This window comes from Hemiscyllium ocellatum, chromosome 26 (assembly GCF_020745735.1).
Source record: "Hemiscyllium ocellatum isolate sHemOce1 chromosome 26, sHemOce1.pat.X.cur, whole genome shotgun sequence".
Taxonomy (NCBI): domain Eukaryota; kingdom Metazoa; phylum Chordata; class Chondrichthyes; order Orectolobiformes; family Hemiscylliidae; genus Hemiscyllium; species Hemiscyllium ocellatum.
The window spans coordinates 33,998,056-34,018,574 of NC_083426.1; the positions used below are offsets into that span (position 1 = coordinate 33,998,056).

The 20,519-nt window shown below is 38.4% G+C and overlaps 1 protein-coding gene across 2 annotated transcripts in view; it reads left to right on the top strand.

Annotated features, from left to right (window-relative positions):
- Nucleotides 1-10,609: 10,609 nt before the first annotated feature.
- The window catches only part of LOC132828203 (receptor-type tyrosine-protein phosphatase R-like), a 92,451-nt gene continuing 82,541 nt past the window's right edge, over nt 10,610-20,519 (top strand). The window contains exons 1-2 of one of the 2 annotated variants that reach the window (XM_060845149.1): nt 10,610-10,775; nt 11,011-11,096. In XM_060845149.1, the coding sequence (XP_060701132.1) occupies nt 11,080-11,096 (17 nt within the window). In that variant the 5' untranslated portion in view covers nt 10,610-10,775; nt 11,011-11,079. Of the gene's footprint in view, nt 10,776-11,010; nt 11,097-17,203; nt 17,453-20,519 lie in introns of those variants that run through there. The other variant, XM_060845148.1, reaches the window with a different exon arrangement.

Here is a 20,519-nt window from a genome sequence, read left to right on the forward strand (position 1 = left end):
CTTTCAATGGATGTAGACAACAGGGTAAAGACCAGCTACATCTTTGTAACAGGAAGATGGAGTACTGGGCTAATGGTCGGATACTTGGTAGTGTGGATGAGCAGAGGGATCTTGGTGTCCATGTACACAGATCTCTGAAAGTTGCCACCCAGGTAAATAGTGCTGTGAAGAAGGCATATGGCGTACTGGCTTTTATTGGTAGAGGAATTGAGTTCCAGAGTCCTGAGGTCATGTTACAGTTGTATAAGACTCTGGTGCGGCCGCATCTGGAGTATTGTGTGCAGTTTTGGTCGCCATACTATAGGAAGGATGTGGAGGCACTGGAACAGGTGCAAAGGAGGTTTACCAGGATGTTGCCTGGTATGGTAGGAAGATCGTATGAGGAAAGGCTGAGGCACTTGGGGCTGTTTTCATTGGAGAAAAGAAGGTTTAGGGGTGACTTGATAGAGGTGTACAAGATAATTAGGGGTGTAGATAGGGTTGACCATGAAAACCTTTTTCCATGTGTGGAGTCAGATATTACGAGGGGGCATAGCTTTAAATTAAGGAATGGTAGGTATAGGACTGATGTTAGGGGTAGATTCTTTACTCAGCGAGTCGTGAGTTCATGGAATGCCCTGCCAGTAACAGTGGTGGACTCTCCCTCTTTATGGGCATTTAAACGGACATTGGATAGGCATATGGAGGATAGTGGGCTAGTGTAGGTTAGGTGGGCTTGGATCGGCGCAACATCGAGGACCAAAGAGCCTGTATTGCGCTGTATTTTTCTATGTTCTATGTACATCATGGTATTATTGCTTGAGATGAACCATTACAATCTCTTTCCAAACATGTATTTTTCTCTCTCAAATCATGCATATTTCCCTCTCTAAACATGATGCTGGGAACACTGGTAGGACCAGATAAACTTCATATTGATTTTGCTGCTGAATTAGATGCTTTATTGATGAACCCTGCTGGGACTTAACATCAGAGACCAGTGCAGCAGATCTTGAAATATTCTGCATTCTCAAATGGAGCCTTTCCATATTCTGCGATCTCCTCCTACTCACATGTGACATCTGGGATACCATGTGAAAATGCAAGATAATTTGATATGACAAGTGATTTGTAAGATCTGGCTTTGTAAGCGGGATTGGTTTTGACACGTCAGGATTCTGCTTACTTCTCCTGACTTGATTAGAATGTTAAATGTCTGAGTACTTTTTCATTTGCGCCATGAGTACCATTACTTACCATCCTTAACTGCCCTGGAGAAGTTTGTTTTAAGATGCTTTCTTGAACCCTTACAGACCTTGAGGTGAAGGGACACTTGTAGTGTTGTTCGGGGCAGAGTTCTTGGATTTTGACCTAGTGACAGTGAAGGAAGTGACAATTCCAAATCAAGATGATGTGTGGCTTTGTGGGGGATCTCCCAGATGATGGCTACAGACATTGTGACACTGTAATTCTGCTAATCTCCTCCTCAGTGATGAGAAACCATGCTGTTCTGTTCTTCAAGGTTCTCTTCTTCTCCCAACATTGGAGAACTATAACGAGGGTAGAAAATCCGTTTTGAAAGAAAACTGAGAAAAGTTTTATTTTAGCAAATTGCAGATGAAGAATGCTATTTGGTCTACCTCTCTCACTCTGTCAAAAAAAACCTACCGAAGATTAGATATCTTTTGTGTGAACCTAGACCATCTCACTCATAACAACATCAGTCCTACTAGGTCACATGAGTAGAGTTGAAAGTGATTTTTAAAACCCTCCTTTAAAAGGAAAAAAAACACAAAATGTGTCTGCAGTTTGGGACATAATCCACAGAGAGTGACTTGCTTTTGAATAGATGTCATCAATCCCCATCCCCCAGCCGTTACCTTTGCAGCAACAAGATCACAGTGCTGTCAGTTTTGACTTGCCTGAAAAGTTGTTTGAAGGTACCTTCACAACTTCTATGGGTCTCCTTCTCCAGTTTCCTCATTTCCCCTCCCCCCACCTTGTCTCAGTCGGTTCCCTCAACTCAGCACAGCCCTCCTAACTGCAATCTTCTTCCTGACCTCTCCGCCCCCACCCCACTCCGGCCTATCACCCTCACCTTGACCTCCTTCCACTTATCACATCTCCATCGCCCTCCCCCAAGTCCCTCCTCCCTACCTTTTATCTTAGCCTGCTTGGCACACTCTCCTCATTCCTGATGAAGGGCTTATGCCCGAAACGTCGAATTTCCTATTCCTTGGATGCTGCCTAACCTGCTGTGCTTTAACCAGCAACACATTTTCAGCTCCTATTCTCTTTCCAGACAACTAATTAATTTATATATGAAGCTAGTTTGGGTTCTAGCATCCCTCTTCTTAAAAAAAGCATGTTTTAGAATGATAATTTTAAAATGTCTGCAGTACTTTGAGGTTCTGACCCATGGTCATGGCAAAATGCTAATCACATTAGCAGAGAAAATTTTCATTTTTCAACCTCCAGCATCATCTCTAGGGAGGTACAAATAAAGTGCTGACTTCTAACATTGTGAATCATTACTACTGTGTTTGCACAACTGTATCATGCATCAAGTTTCAACCTAGCAGAGTACCGTTTATATCGTTAAACAGAAATGGATTATTACAGCTTGTCACCATGCCCACACACCTTAAACAGTAAAGAAACACTGAAATTGGATGCAAATGCAATGGAAAGGCAGCTAAAAACCACATTTCTGAAAATGTTGGACTCTTGATCTGCGCTCCACTTCTGCATGTGGGTCAACATGATTAACTCAATACTCAGGGTCTGAAATTGCTCGCTTCACTAGTTTTGGTGAAAAGAAATTAATACGAGTAAAGTACATGCAATAAAGTAGGAGAAAGTGAGGAATGCAGATACTGGAGATCAGAGTAGAGAGTGTAGTGCTGGAAAAGCACAGCAGGTCAGGCAGCATCCGAGGAGCAGGAGAATCGACGTTTCAGGCATAAGCCTAATTCCTGATGAAGGGCTTTAGCCCAAAATGTTGATTTTCCTGCTCCTTGGATGCTGCCTGACCTGCTGTGCTTTTCCAGCACCACACTCTCATGATGCAATAAAATACAAATGTGAGTCTTATACTGCTACGTTCTTTCCTCTTCATAAAAGGTATAGCATAACAGAGCAGAAATTAAGCAGAAAAAGAAAAGTTTGTTTCATAGTGGAACTAACATTTACAATGTCATTTTAGGTAGCGTAGTGACAACAAGTGCAAGTAAGTACTTTGGAATCTTTCTAAGAGGCAGCTAAATGCAACCTCCAGGTAAAACAACAATGTCTCCAAAAATACTTTTTGTCATGCCTTATTTATAATACAATAGACTTCAAATTTGAAAAATACGGTATTCAGAAATTGTTCAGGTAAAACAAATGAATAAGTAAAGATTTTCAAGAGATATCTTGCAATACATTGGTTGATTTACTAACTGAAATTATTTTACAATTAAAATGATATAATGTTCAAAGTCGTAAAACCCTATTCAGCATTTAGTAGCTGACACTTTGATGATGATAACATGGCGCAGAGATTTTCTGATGGTTCATTTGCCTACCAGGGGAGATGTTTAGGGAATATAAATCCATTAAGCTGGAAAAGCATAATAGGTCAGGAGAGTCGACATTTCGGGCATATGTCCTTCATCAGGAATGGGGAGGGGGAAGGGAGATGAGAGATAAATACAGGGGTAAGGCTAAGGGGAAGGTAAGTGGGACGGCGATTGGTGGATGCAGGTGGGGTGTAATTGTGATAGGTCACTGGGGAGGGTGGAGCGGATAGGTGGGAGGAAGATGGACAGGTAGGATAGGTCAAGAGAGCGGTGCCGGGTTGGAAGGTTGGATCTGGGATGATATGAGGGGAAGGGACATTTGGAAACCAGTGAAGTTGATGTTGATGCCGCTCTATCAGAAGCTGTTGCCACTGCTGGATTAAAAGCAGTCCCCACAGTCAAAGTTTTTGAGGCTTGTGATGCCTTTGGGTCTTGTGCAGCTGGGATCACAGAGCAGGAAAGCCAGGTTAGTGACTTTAAAGGTCAAAAGAGGAGGGAGCACTGATATACATATATATGAGAAGGTCATGTGAGCTCCTTCCTTCAACCACTGCAGTCCCTGAGCAACACCCACAGTGGTGTAAGACAAGGATTGCCAGAATTTTGGTTCAGTGTTCATGAAGAAATGAGGATACCGTTCAGGATGATATGCAATTTGGAAGGGAACCTGCATCTGATTCTATTCCTCTGTGCTTTCTGCACTTGTCCTTCTCATAGTAGAGATCGCAGGTTGGAAGATGCTGCTAAGGAGCCTTAATATAGGGCACCTTGTAAATAATGCACCTTGTAGATAATACATCACGCAAGTGGTGGAAGGAGTGAATATTGAAAATGGTGGATGGGATGACAATCAATCTTTGGTCATTTAGTCCTGAATGGTGTCAAGCTTCTTGAGTGTTATTGGAGGTGCACCCTCCCAAGCAAGCAGAGAGTATTCCATTATCCCTCTGAGAAGTGCCTTATAGATGGTAGACACGCATTGGAGAGACAGGAGGTCAGTATCTCACCGTAGAATCTAATCTTGGACCTACTCCTGTGGCTACAGTATGTGTATGGCTGGTCCAGTTCAGTTTCTGGGCTTGTCATAACAATGAACTTGAATCACATTTGTTTAATGTGTGTTTACTTGTCAGTGATATACACTTATACTGCAGACTCAATGAAATGTATCTAAAGGATTTTTTCCTCTTCTTCACTTTTCTTCAGTACTAAAACCCCAACTTGCTCAAACTTTTAACTTATTGCTTTAACTTTGATCCTTTGCATACCTGATAGTCATTTACCCCAAGACATGCTATTTCATGGTCATTATATCACTTTTATATGCAAGACTACTATCTGATTCACTTGTTGTTGGCAGGAAAATTCATTTTGAATTTTAGTTACCTTTTGAAAGAAAGAGATCCTTAGCTAAAACATATTGAAGAATTCCCACTGCTGCAAGGGTTCAATTTTATATCCAAAATAAGCAAATACTAGTGACTTTCTCACCCTTCACTAAAAGCCTGTCTGCAATTATTTGGATTAATTTCAGCAGTTCTCTATGACCTTGTAAATTTATTTCTTCCCCTAAAGTGTTTTATGTAAGAGTGAATATCAGACAGACTTGGGATTCAGGCAATCTGGCAGACAGTGTGAGATTATATTTGATTTTTTTATTTCTTGAAAATGAAGCCAGGGTACTTAGTAACTGCATTGAAAAGTGAAGTTTAAAATGATTAGAATATTTGTTAATTAAAAATTTGCACAAGTAATCCAAGCAAATATTTCCTGTTTAAATATAAATTAGGTAAATGTGATGGATTATGATATTTCAAATTAAGTAACCCCTCCCAACATCATTGGAAAATTAAGAGTGGGAACAGAACTTTAATATAACTATAAATTTTGAAAGATTGCTTTGGCCCTCACAGTAACATACCACAGATGAACTATCAAACACTTTTGCCCTGCTTGTTCTGTTAAGGGTGGAATGTTAATGAATTGGCACCACACACCACATATTACTTGTTAAACCACTGAGGTCATGGGAATCTGCTGAATAATTTACCAAAAGATTCACTATAACCACCACTGGACCAAAAAAATCGTTTAGAGATTTACAGCAGAGAAACAGACCCTTTGGTCCAACTCGTCCCATGCCATTGTTTCTCCATGAGATGTATAAGCACTATATTTGTATGTTCTGGCTCTCTGATGTCTCCTTTCACCATGTGGTGAAATGCAAGTGCTTCCTCCACCATTAGTTTATCTTAAAAAATAAGAGTAAGTATTACTAAGATGCCACAACCTACAAATATAGTTTGACATGTTGGAAGTGTTTATCAAATATTGTGTTCTAGTCACTTTTTAGAAATAAATCTTTCATAAGATTTGAGTATCACCTGCAAGGTCAGCCTTTTTGTCCTTAATTGCCTTTGGAAAGTGGTGACAAGCTGCCTTCTTTAACCATTGCCATCTATCTAGTGTAGGCACATTCATGTGGAGTTCCAGAATTTGGACCCAATAACATTGAAGCAATGACGATATAGTTTGAAGTCAGTATGATGTATAACTTTGGGTGTGAGAGGCATCTGGTTGAACTTCAAAGTGTCTAGTTCCTTGTCCTTCCACATTGGAGAGGCTATGGATTTCACAGAATCCCTACAATGTGTAAGCAGGCCATTCAGTCCATCAAGTTAATACTGACTTTCTAAGGAGCATCCCACCCAGTCCCAACCCCCTACCCTATCCCTGTAACCCTACGTATCCCATGGCTAATGCATATTTTTGACTGGGTGAGGAAACCAGAGCATCCAAAGGCCCAGGGAGAATGTGGAACCTGCAGACAGACTGTCGCCCGAGGGTGGAATTGAACCTGGGTACCTGGCACTGTAAGTTAGCATTGGAAACGACTGATCCACCAAGTCACACCAATATTTGAAATGTGCTGTCAAAAGAGACTTAGCAAGTTGCTGCAGTGAATGTATTGCTTACACCATTAATGGTGAAGAAATCAAGTGTTTAATCTGATGTTTGAGACACCAGTCAAGTGTTGGTGTTAAGGTTCCTGAACATTGCTGGATCCACACTCATCCAGGTCTTTTGAGTGTTGTCTGTCACTTCTGAATTGTGCCTTGAAGATGATCGACTGCTTCCAAGATGCACGAGGTGAGTTATTCTCTGTAGTCTCTCATTTACTCTTGTAGTCACATAAAATATATGACTGGTCCAGTTTTCTTTCTGCTCAATGGACTTTGGGCTTTAATAACAGCAATAATAATGCTGTTGAATACCAAGGGAAAATGGTTAGATTCTCTCTTGTTGGACATGATAATTTTCTGGTATTTGTATGTCCTAAATACTGCTTGCCAATTATCAGTCCAAGCTTGAATGTTGCTCAGATCTTGCTGCAAATGGACAGCTGCTTCAGTATTTGAGGAATCACGAACAGGACTGAGCAATATGCAATCATTAGCGAATATTTCCACTTATAAACTCATGTTAGAGAAAAGATCATTGATAAAGCTGCTGAAGCTAAAATGGTATTAGGAACTTTTGCAGTAAAGTCTTGCGATTGAGATCATTTGCCTTCAAAAACCATAACCAGCTTCCTCTTTGTGTCACTTGACAGCACTGTCAATGGCATCTTCCAGCACTTAGCTAATAACTAGGGGTAGAACAGCAACTGGCCAGATTGGATTTGTCCTGCAATCAAGCACATAAGAATTGAATACATTTTTCTGCTTCAGTTAAAGAAAAGTGCCCTATTTCTCCAGATGATTTATTTGAACCGACTTTCAACTGAGGAACAGCAAGAAACACAGAAGCAATTTTCATAGCCCCAAAAGAAGTTTTGGCTGGTGAAATAGTTTTGTTGAGGAAAATTCAACATTCAGCATTAACACAGAATCAACATGTTACAAATGTTCATACTGATCTAAGGTCCATAACAGCAAGAGCTGCATTTAGAACATAAAACATAGAACAGAACAGTACAGGACAGAACAGGCCCTTCAGCCCACAATGTTATGCCGACCATTGATCCTCATGCATGCACACTCAAATTTCTGTGACCATATGCATGTTCTGAAGTCTCTTAAATGTCCCCAATGACCTTGCTTCCACAACTGCTGCTGGCGACATATTCCATGCTCTCACAACTCTCTGTGTAAAGAACCCGCCTCTGACATCCCCTCTATACTTTCCTCCAATCAGCTTAAAACTATGACCCCTTGTGTTAGCCATTTCTGTCCTGGGAAATAGTCCCTGACTATTGACTCTATCTATGTCTCTCAATATCTTGTATATCTCAATTAGGTCCCCTCACCTCCTCCTTTTCTCCGATGGAAATAGTCAGAGCTCATTCAACCTCTCTTCATAAGATAAGCCCTCCAGTCCAGGCAGCATCCTGGTAAACCTCCTCTGAACCCTCTCCAAAGCATCCACATCTTTCCTATAATAGGGCGACCAGAACTGGACACTGTATTCCAAGTGCGGCCTAACCAAAGTTTTACAGAGCTGCAACAAGATCTCACAACTCTTAGACTCAATTCCCCTGTTAATGAAAGCCAAAACACCGTATGCTTTCTTAATAACCCATCCACTTGGGTGGCCATTTTAGGGGATCTATGTACCTGCACACCAAGATCCCTCTGTTCCTCCACACTGCCAAGAATCCTATCCTTAATCCTGTACTCAGCTTTCAAATTCAACCTTCCAAAATGCATCACCTCGCATTTATCCAGGTTGAACTCCATCTGCCACCTCTCAGACCATCTTTGCATCCTGTCAATGTCCCGCTGCAGCCTACAACTGCCCTCAATATTTGGAAGGCATTTGTGACTGATGGACAATTTAAGCACAATGATAACCCAGCAGAACAATCCCAGGGGAGATCAAATCAGGTTAATGACTTGAGCCCTGTGTGTTTGGGGGCCCCATGCTGGGTCTGTAGGCACCTGGGGAAAAAAATGGAAGCCAGTTTTGTTTTCATTACTGCAAGAGGGAATAGATGGGAGACTTTGGTGAATGATAATCACAGCAAAGTTACATCAGCATTCTTGGAATAATTTGTTCACAGAATGGAAGAAAACTATGGGGGTGGTCCAACGGATCAGAAAGGGGCGAAGGGAGAATTGGGCCTTCCTGGAAATCAACCTGTGATCCAAGATAATATTGGAATGCAGTGAAGTTGATTTATGTTTGATTTCTTTAATTACTACCATGCTTACTTTTCTTCTGAATGATTAGTCTGGTAGATAAACGTTTTCATGACTCAGTTGTTAATCACTTTATGGTTCACCATGCTGAGGTGGAACAAATTAACTGGTGTCTTCCTTCCTCTGCCTTCTCACCTGAACTCTCTCCTTACCTTTGTTCTTTGTACTCAGGAGATTTCTTACACTTTCTCAAGTAACTGCACCCAGGAGTCTAGTCAGAAACAGAAAAAGCTGATCTCTGATATGTGAATCGGAGGAGCCAATCAGTGATGTCTATACAATTAGATGTAGTAATGCACTTCAGGCACTAACTACAAAGTGAAAAAGCAAGAAGTGCCCTTTTTTGGCAGAGTGCCAATTCAACCTGTTCTGCATGAAACCGAATTTACTGAACATATCTCTGACAAATTCCAAACCAATATAATGTGTTGCAGTCATGACCATATCAAGTTAAGTGCTAGCAATTACATTCTGATGTGCTTTAAAGTTGTTAAATCTCTGGACCTTTGTTCCAGTTTTGTGATCAAATGTGCTTATTGAGTAGAGTGACTGAATCATAACATCACACAGCATAGAAGCAGACCCTTCGGTCCAACCAGCCCATGCTGACCATATTGCCAAACTAAAATAGTCCTACCTGCCTGCACTTGGGCATATATCCCTCCAAACTGTTCTTATTCATGATCTTATCTAAATGTCTTTTTAAACGTTGTAACTGTACCTGCACCCACCACTTCCTCCGGCTGTTAATCTCACACACAAACCAATCTCTGTAAATAACGTTGCCCTTCACATCTTTTTTAAAGCTTTCTTTGTCACCTTAAAAATGTGTCCCTAGTTTTGTACTCCCCTACCCTAGGGAAAAGATCCTTGTCATTCACCATATTTGTGCCGCTCATGATTTTATGAACTTCAATAAGGTCACCCCTCAGCCTCCTACGCTCCAGTGAAAAAAACTACCACCCTTTCCCAGTCTAGTTTTATAACTCAAACCCTCCATTCCCTGCAACATTTTAGTCAAATCTTCTCTGAATCCTCTCTAGTTTAATAATATTCTTCCTATAACAATAATAAAACAGAATTAGACTTAGGCTGAATCACACTGTGATAATGTGGCTATGTGTTTTCATTTTGTTAACAAAATGGAATAAAGAAATTACCTACTCTCAATCGCAGCTTGGCCTGACAGCAAAATGCAAAGGTGATTTTATTCATTTTCTGATAAATGGAAGAAATCCATATGGAAGATTTGAAAGAAATTCATTTATTTTTCAAATAAAACTAAAACACATTTCTTTATTACCAGTTACATGAAGTACATGTTGATTTTCCAAAATGAGTCATATATTAAGAAAGATTGGCAATGTAAATATTTCAACACTTTCAACTTCAAATGCTGAGCTTCATATATTTTCCCTCAAAAACCTGAAACATTCTGGGTTAACTATATGATGCACATGGTTAGTATGAAAACGTATTTTAGTTGTCAGAAATATTATTAAGCATTGTAGCTATGTGCAGTGTTTTAATATATAAGTCTTTTGGTTTGTTAACTAATAAAGGAAACTTATATTTCAAACTAAATGTTTCTGAGTTGTAACCTAGTGTTTTGGTGTGTATGCGTGTGTGCTTTTAAAATACACTGATAAATGTGGAAAGCTCATACTTTTGGCGAAGGATTCACACTGGCATTCAAAATGTTGCAACATTCTAAAATAGATGTATTAGGCTGTATCACCAATTTTCCACTTTTTTTTGCCATGTACATTTAATGTGACCTTTTGTTTCACCTTGTCAGCTTGCAAGTGAAGTAGAATGATGAAAGTGCGTAGGCCCGTGTGTAGGTGGTGTGGGAGGAAGCAGCAGCAAACAGTGAGAAGAACCTCTCTGCTGATAAGCAGCTTCCTGAACATTCAGGAAAATGCAGCAGTGTATAGTATAGGCTGGGATTACTACAGAGAGCGAGAGAGAGAGAGAGAGAGAGAAGGGGAAAGCAATTCCAATTTTCTACTGAATGTTTTAACTTTAACTTTAGGTGAGTACATAGAACAGCAAACAGAGAACACAAGGGGGACAGAAATTTGGCTTTGCCTTGAATGGGTTTAAACTTGAGAAGTTGTGCGGTTGAACTGGTTTTCAAAGTCCAATTTGACTGTTCCTGTAAGCATGCAGTGAGAAGTGTGCCGATGGAATTGTGAAACTCTTTGAAATACGTGCCTGTTCCTGCCCTTGTTCTATCTCATTCTATTGTGTGCTCTCTGCACTTTTAGAAATAAACTTCATGGACTCAGTTTGAGTAACAGTCAGCTGCTGCCGTCGTGGTGTAAAACACATTTTAAATGCTTTCCTTTTGTTGGTAAGTAACTTTTTGAACTATTTCCTCTTCTTGTTTGATTAAAGTGATGTAGCACTTTATACAGTGATAGAAAAATGGTTTATACTATCGTATTTATATGTTAGGACAATAGAGTAAAATTAATCCAACATGAATTGAGAAAAAGACACATAATATTGCATGTTCTTTTGTGGAATGTTATGAGTTTATCCAATCATTTATCTGTCTGGTATAATTTGAATGAAGCTTATTTTGCTGGGATGAAACTTTCACATTCATGAGTAGATTTTAATATTGAGTGCAACAGAATGCACAAATGACTTTAATAGTACAGTTTTTTTTTAAACGATATGCCCATTGATGAAAGTAGATCCAGTGTGGGTGTTACTAGATTCCTTTGTGAACTGAGAACTGGTTTGCTCTAAAATTGCTTAGGCATTCTGAGGCCTTTATATCAAAGACAGACCAATGAAGGAGGTCCAGATAGATTTTTTTACCTCGGTTTTCATCTTTGGTGCAATTTAACAACAGACTATCTCCTAGATTTTCTTTAAACATAATTACATTCATTTCAAAAATAAGCTTAAGTTGAATAGAAACTTTTAAAAATCATATTTAAAGTAACGTAACTAAATCAGATTTGAAAATATTTATAAAAGAACTAGATGGTTTTAGTACAAGCAACTTTTATTAAATTAGCGACCACTATGAGCAATATGTTCATTATCATATGATTATTTATAATATGTTAATAATTTTCACAAGGAGTTATCTCTGAGTTTATGAGAATGAAAACCTGAGGATTATATAATAGTAAACTGAAATTCAAATGAACCTGTTGTTACTAAAGAATAGATACACACTTTCCGATCTTTAATTGCAACATCTGGCTCCTGTACAACACTAGCAAGCATTCATGATAATTGCCCTTAGATTGGTAGAATTAAAATATGTTATTGATAATCAATCTATACAATAATCTGGATACATTCATTCATGGGAAATAGTCCAGCTCAGAGAGACGTTCAAACATCCTTTCCAATTACCTTGATGAATCATAATCTAGCACACAGTTTTGTTTCCAGTATGGTCAATCCCTTTTAAGTAAGTACAGAATATTCTCTTAGGAAACAGCATGCAATATCCAAAATCTCTTTACTTTCATCATATTTATCCATTTGCAATGAAATTCTTCCAGCTGTAAATTCCTGTTAAATGAAGAGCAGCTGCTTGACTTTTATTCCTTTCTAAGTCATAGGAAAGAGCACCAAGTCCAATTGCAAGCATGAATGGAGATGACTTTTCAAATATTCTCTTATTGCTTGTATTATACAATATAAACTAGCCAATTCGAGTAACATCATTGATACATGTAAAATATTATATGGCTTAGATATGACTATACGTTACCTCAAATAAGACCAGGAGGCTGTAAGCATTGGGTATCAAGCAAAGAATATGAATGTGACTTGAAACATATGTAAAACAAAGAAGAGTGATAAGAGATTTAGAATAAGCAACAGCATTAATTATACGTATGATGAGAGGCTTAAAATGTAACTGAATGCAACAAGAGTTTGACTTGTGGAATGGTGAGTTTTGATGGCATTTTCATCTTATTTTTTGTTATGTTGTCATGATCTTAGTTGGATTTGGTGCAAAAGAATACTAGTCATGGATGAACTGTATAGTCTATTTGTTTCAGAGATACAGCATTTGTGCGCCTTCTGTTGAACTTCTCATGTTATATGACTTGAATCACACGTGATGTGCATAGAGTAATGCCAGCTTTTATATCAGTATTGAATATAGTATCCAACTTTGCAGTAAAACAAGCTACAGTGATCAATTACATATCTAACCTGACTATGCTGATATTGAAAATTCTGTGACCATTCCATTAGACCACAAACTTGTTACATCCATTCTAATATATATATACCTATTTCACAAAAATATGCTAGAAACTAAATATTATTTCAAGCCCAGAACTTTGCAGGAGCATCCCCCCTTTCTTTGTAAGAATAATTATTATGGCCAAATATAACATTTTGGCCAAATGCCTCAACAGTGTATTATTTCATTGCATGTTTCTCTTAATTTCACTTTTTCTTTATACTAAACGTAATATTCAACTTCAAAAATATATTTAGTTTAACAACCATTCTTATTGCATGGTGACATCTATTTGTAGACATAAAAACACACAAGAAAATGCGCACATATCATACTTTGTTCATTCACATCAGAATTCCCGTATTATCTCTTTAGAACATTCACTTGCAAGATGGCTATTAATGTACAAATCCTGCAATAAATTGTTTTCCACAAAAGCAATTTACATGATGTTGTATGCAAGTTGAACCTGCTTTTGATCTGTGCATCACAATACAAAATATATTAAAAGCTCTGTTGCCATGGATTTATGGACTAATATAGCACAAAAAGTGAGTTTGGCTCATTGTACCAAAAAGCTAACCACTTAGCCCCACACCCTTGTTCTTGCCCATAACCATATATTTTCTTTTTCAAGTTACCTTTAAATGCCACCACTAAATCTTCTACTTCAGCTGGTGTATTCCAGATCACAACTACTCATAAAGAAATGTTTCCTAACATTGCCTCTGCTTTCTTTCTCAAACACCTTAAATCTGATCATCAATCCTTCCATGAAGTTTCTGCTATTCATGATCTAGAACAATTTGATCAAACCTTCTCTTCAATGTTTTTGCTCTTTTGAGAACATCTCCAATTTCTCCACAGAACTGAAGCTTCTCACCTTGGTACCATAATTCAAGTGTATCCTTCCCAAAATGTGGTACCCTAAATTAGATAGCGTACAAGTGAAGCCTAACTAATGTTTTGTAAACATTTACCATGACACCCTCTTTTTTTTGTTGTACATTATGTTTTGATAAATAGCCATGGATGCTATTCATTTTCTTTTTAACATCTTTCTCAAGTTGTCATGCTACTTTCAAAAATTTGTGCATGTACAGGTTTCTCATTTCCTGCATTCCCCTCCAAATCTCACCACCCCACACATAAATTCTATCATTTTGTTTGTGTTACCTCTTTTGTTTTGTTATCAAATATGAATCAGTTCACACTTCTCTGCATAACATTTCATCAGCCACATGCCCACTCTTTTCACAAGTCTGTCTATACCCTCCTGCCAGTTTGAATATTCTCATTAGTTACTAGATTTCTAAATGCATGCTATCAATAAATTTTAAATTACTCTGCATACTAAGTTATTAACAATTATCGAAAAGAGCAGTGATCCTAATACTGACATCTGAGAAATATTATCTATCCTTTCCTTGACTTTAACAACTCTATGATGGATTTAGTTTGTTAGCCCATACTTTACTGTGCAGTAATTAATAGCAGACATGTCACTGGACTAGTAATCCAGAACCCAAGGCATGGAGAGTTGGATTCAAATCATACCATGATAAATGATAAAAGTTTAATTCAATAAAAATCTTGAATAAAAAAAACTAGCTTAATAGTGACCACTACTGATGTTTGCAAAACCTCGTTTGGTTTACTAATGTCCTTTACGGTCAGAAATCTAATTCTGGCCTATATGTGATTCTAGATCCACAGCAATTTGTTGAATTTTAACTACTTTTTGGGGCAATGACTGTTGGCTCAAGCAATGGTGCTATGTCCTATGAATGAATATTTAAATAAAGCTACTATTTAGAAAAGCCTACTTCCAACATGTTAATCAATGTGTTCTATTATAATGAAGAATTGTGACTCACCGACACTAATGTACTTTTCAGAATCCAATTTATACACAAAAACCTACTTGAATTCTAATTGCTCATGGGTTTGTGATTCCCCACAATTCCACAAATTTTAAGTAAGTTGCCAATAAGCACTCAGACGAAGGACCAAGCAGTAACTAGTGCCTTTGGGAGTTAGTATATTCAAGAGAGGATCAGAAGTCATACAACACCAGGTTATGGTGCAGTGCTCCGAAAGCTTGTGATTTCAAATAAACCTATTGGACTATAACCTGATGTTGTGTGACTTCTGACCTTGTCCACCCCAGTCCAACACCAGTACCACCACATCATTCAGTAGAGGACAAAGCAAGTGAAGATAGAACAGGTGAATAATACATTCCTCAGCTTTAACTAAAAGCATTTATTTGTTATATCAGGAAATAATTTTATACACTAATTTTCCAATACAAACTTAAACCTCTTGACACTAATTTTCCAATACGTACTTAAACCTCTTGACACTAATTTTCCAATACATACTTAAACCGCTGACATTTCAGATCTTGAAAAAAATAATTAATTTGTGAAAGAAAATATCAAGGCACAACTGTAGAAGTGAAAAGATTTTTAACTGAACAAGAAACAGTACATCATAGGAACAGGCCCTTCATCCCACCAAGACAATGCCTTTCTAAACTAAAAGCTGTTTTCCTCTACCCTGTCTGTATACTAATATCCCCTGCCTAGTCATATATGTGTCACGAGCCTCGTAAAAAGGGTGACATTGTGGCTCAGTGGTTATCACTGCTGCCTCACAGCGCCAGTTGCCCAGGTTCAATTCCACCCTCGGACGACTGTCTGTTTGGAGTTTGCTCATTCTCCCCATGTATAGCTGGGTTTCTTCCAGGTGCTCTGGTTTCATCCCACACTCCAAAGATGTGCAGGTTAGGTGAATTGGCCATGTTAAATTGCCCATAGTGTTCAGGGATGTGGAGGTTAGCTGCATTAGTCCTGGGAAATGTAGAATAATAGAATAGGTGAATGGGTCTGGGAGGGATACTCTTTGGAGGATCAGTATAGACTTGTTGGGCTGAATGACCTGCACCTACACTGTAGCGATTCTATTCTAACATTGTTATTATATTTGCCTACACTTCCTCCTTGAGCAATGAATTTTAAGCATTTACTATCTGCTGAGTAAAAATCCTGCCTCTCACATCTCCTTAAACATACTTTCTTTTACTTTAATTCTATGTCCCCTTGTAATTAACATTTCTACTCCGGGAAAAAGACTCTAACTTTCCATTCTATCCATACCTCTTGTAATTTTATAAACTTCTATGAGGTCGCCCTCATCCTTTGACGTTCAAGTGAATACAAAACAAGTTTGTTCAATCTCTCTTCATATCCAATACCCTATAAATCAGGCACCATCGTTGTAGGCATTTTCTATACCCACTCCAAAGCCTCCATATCCTTCTGGTAGTGTAAAGACCAGAACTGTGCACAATATTCTAAATGTGGCCTAACTACAATTCTACACAGCTGCAGCATGACTTGCTAATTTTTATACTCTATGGCCCAATCGATGAGTTTTGTTCTTCTCCTTTTGATGCGATTCCATTTCAACATGAATTGAACACCAACTATTGTGCACTACAAAGACATTGCAGTCAGGAAATAGAAAGAATATGGAAATTATGCAGCTTTCAGTCGTATCACTAAATAAATAGGAGTTGTGTTCTCCACCTCTGCGGACCTCAATTTGTAATTATTGAATATCTTCATTACTGAAATCCATGTCAAACATTCCAAATTTATACTTTACCTTCACGGTTATTTTATAAAAGCTAGGGCAATATAATCTTGTAGAAGGCCGGTTAATCATAGTAGCTTATCAAATAAATTCAGTAACGAGCTGTATGACCAATATTTATTGAATGACCTTTAATAAAATATTGAAATTCTGAATCACCCGAAATGGTTCCCTTTCACAACACTTTAGGGAAATGAATTGCAGGAGGCTGTTGAAGCCTTTGCAGACTTGATATTTTTTAAGTTTATATTTTGCTTTGTAGAAATTTCTGCTATGCAATATACATATCAAGTTTTATATTAACTCTAAAAATTATGACAGATGCTTATTTTAATATCTATATTGAATAAGCAGCTTGGAAGAATAATTATTGCGAACTTATGCAATACTCAGACAATAATCTTTAAGGGAGATATAATAAAGTAATGTTTTAAAAGGTATAATTGTAGACATATAGATAGCCTCAAAGATATAATTATTCTGCACACTTAACTGTAAAGTGACTTAGAAGTTTATGCTGTGTATGCAGTGTTTGTCACCACAACAAATTTGTCATTTCTAATAATTTACAGATGTATTATCATTCAAGGGTGCCTTTGCATCCAAACTACCCACAACATCGTGAAGCCAGCAGGTAGTGTCATCACAGGCCTGCCTTGTTCTGAAATATATGCAGCACACAGCATGGTACAGTCTGGGCTAGCTTCCATTCCAGCACATACTGTGAGCTGTCAAGGTCAACATACAACAGAGAGCATGGACCACTCATCAACATTTTCCACATCATTCAAATCAGTGAAACACACCCGTCTTCAGGAAAGGTGAGATTGTAATAACTCAGCAACAGAAGAATCACTTTTGTATAGAACAATTTCATTCAATTGATCTAAAATAGATTTTTGAATATTTTAGAGTTGAAAGTATGCCAGGAGATGATAAAATAGATCCTTTGTTAAAAATCTATGATTATGAACTTTCATGGAAGAAATTCTTAATAGTAATTCCAGTTATCATCTGAAACTCCAAAACAACCTAAGTATTGAAATCTTGAAATCAACATCAATTCTATTAGTCCTGTGATGATGCTATGAGTTTGCCTGTTCAATGGGCAAACTATGTTAGATCCCCACTCTGCGCTCATTTAGATAATGTCATTCCAAGTAAAATTAGAGACACAATGTGGGGGAGAAGCAGATTTGTTAGTGTAACTGCATGACTCACACAGGCAACAGCCTATGATGCTGTCTAGCATGGGGAATTGAGATAACTCTGTGTAGTGATGCTTTGAATTAATTTTCTCTCTACAACTTGGTTTCTGCGTCACAGAAGAGAAAGATTTGCCAGGCTGCTGATTACAGCTTGAAGCTAATGTGCAATATCTAGCTTGGATCTAGCATGTCGATGATTCCCTCCATGGCAACGTAGCATGCTGATTCTCGTCCTGCTGATTTCTTTCCCTCTGCTTTGTAGTTCAGTTCGCATCCATCTCTGTTGAGTAATTATGGGATAAACAAACCAACATGAAATAAGTTGTCCCTTGATCTTAGAACTCCCCAGGAGGTCCATCAGGCTTCTTTATTTGTTATCTTAATGCATATTATATCTTTTCAAATTAGTAAATTGTTTGCTGCAATGACAACAGACCATTTTCTGTCAATGCTTGTCACTTTCCTGTCAACTGGATAAGGCAAGGATACGTGGGACTCTGTCACTACTTGCAACACTTCCACGCATAGAAATATTTAATAACCACTACAATATCCCTTTTAACAGTTAGCTTTGGGCAGCATTAGTTTAACCTGTGAAATGGTCCTCCACTCAGGAGACAGGGAGCTGTTATATTGAGTGAAAATACATTGATGAGTAAGGAACAATGGCAAGCATAAAAGAATAAGGGACTTGTGAGCATTGCACTTGTTCAGAGTTTTCTTGATATTCTCTGTCAAATACTGCTTTGTGCCTCAATTTTGAATGTGTGCAGGTTCAAATGGGATTCCTTTGCTGACTCCTCCACCTCTTAACTGTATTAACATTAGAGAATGTTGTGTGATTATTTCAAGTTCTTGACTTGTCCTATTGCAAAGCTGCAGCACATATTTTCCCAGGTGCTGTTGACACTGAGACCTCAACATGCTTGTACGATTAACCTGCTACATAGGATGGACATCACAAAGGAAATATAGAGCTGGAGTTAGCAGTGGCCAAAAACATTTGCAATGTGCAATAAAATATAGGAATATAGTTTTAGAAATGTAAACAATATAGAACACAATAGAAACGTGACAATAAATGAAAACACAGCCAAAACGTCTGTACACTGTTCAATCAGAAAAGAAAGTTTCAGCTGCCAGTACTTAGTAATTTAAAACCTTCCTTTTCATTTTACAATGTGCTTTTGTTTGTGGTGTTCAGATAAAGGCTCCTCATTTAATCAAAAATGCACCTGTCATGGAACTGATGGGACCGTGGTTTTACCCTTTATTAAAATCAGATCAGACATGAAATTGGAGCTCAATCTGAAATTCGCAGTTTCCTATCAGATGAATTAGGTTAAAATTGTTCAAAAATATTTTTTGAGATACTTTCAAATTGAATATTTGGTGCTTATTCCATGAAGTAGCTCTTGGTTAGAAAATCTAACTTCTTTTATCTATTGGTTGTCTATTGGGACCAAAAGACTATTTCTACACATTGCAGTTTCCTGGTTAATATAGAGTGTGAATGAGTCAAAATTTCCACCATCTTAAACTCCTCAAAACTATTGAGATCACTAGCACCCATAGCCGTTAGGTATAACTTCAAATCAATCTTCCTCATGAACAGTGCCTCAGGCTAAATAGGGATGTGTGGAACTTTGATGTAATGTTTGAGCAGGTGCAAAGTTTCCTCTGTTAAGAAACTAGGACAGTTTTATCCAATTTCCACAACCTTCATCCCCATCACCCTCCTCCTGGCCAGAATCTAGTCCACAAAGTTATGACCTACAAATCAAATCCCTCAAAATGTCAGAAAATAGAACAGGTCAGGCAGCATCTGTGTAGAAGGAAGTGACAGTCTCAACCAGTTTTTCACCAACTTTGCTTCCAGTCCTTTTCTGCTATTTCTGACCACATTATCAGGCTTTCCGGTTTTGGAGTCTGCCTTTAATAGGTTTGATGGTTGTGGGCTGCTTTGGGTCATAAACCCAACCCAGCACTCATGATTAGATTAGATTAGATTACTTATAGTGTGGAAACAGGTCCTTCGGCCCAACAAGTCCACACCGATCCGCTAAAGCGAAACCCACCCATACCCTACATTAGCCCCTTAACTAACACTACGGGCAATTTAGCATGGCCAATTCACCTAACCTGCATATCTTTGGACTGTGGGAGGAAACCGGAGCACTCGGAGGAAACCCACGTAGACACGGGGAGAACGTGCAAACTCCACACAGCCAGTCGCCTGAGGTGGGTGTTGAACCCGGGTCTCTGGCGCTGTGGGGCAACAGTGCTAACCACTGTGCCACCGTGCTGCCCACATCATGATCTACGATGCAGAAACATACATGTTCTATTCTACACGTGCAAACTCCACACACACAGTCAACCGTGGGCGGAATCAAACCTGGGTCCGTGGCGCTGTGAGGTGGCAGTACTAACCATTGAGCTGCCATGCTGCCCCAAAAAGAAATAATTCAATATTTTGAACAAAAACATATCACATAGACAAGCCAAAGGTCAGGAAGAAAAATCTATTTGTGGCTTACCAAAAAAGTTAAGCTTAATATTAGATTTAATGAAGGGATTTAACTTTGCGAAGAGTAGTAATAACTCCAAGAATTGAGAGTACTTTCGAAACCAGCAAAAGTGCAACCAAAAAGTAGCAGGTTGGTCAGTCATATTCCAT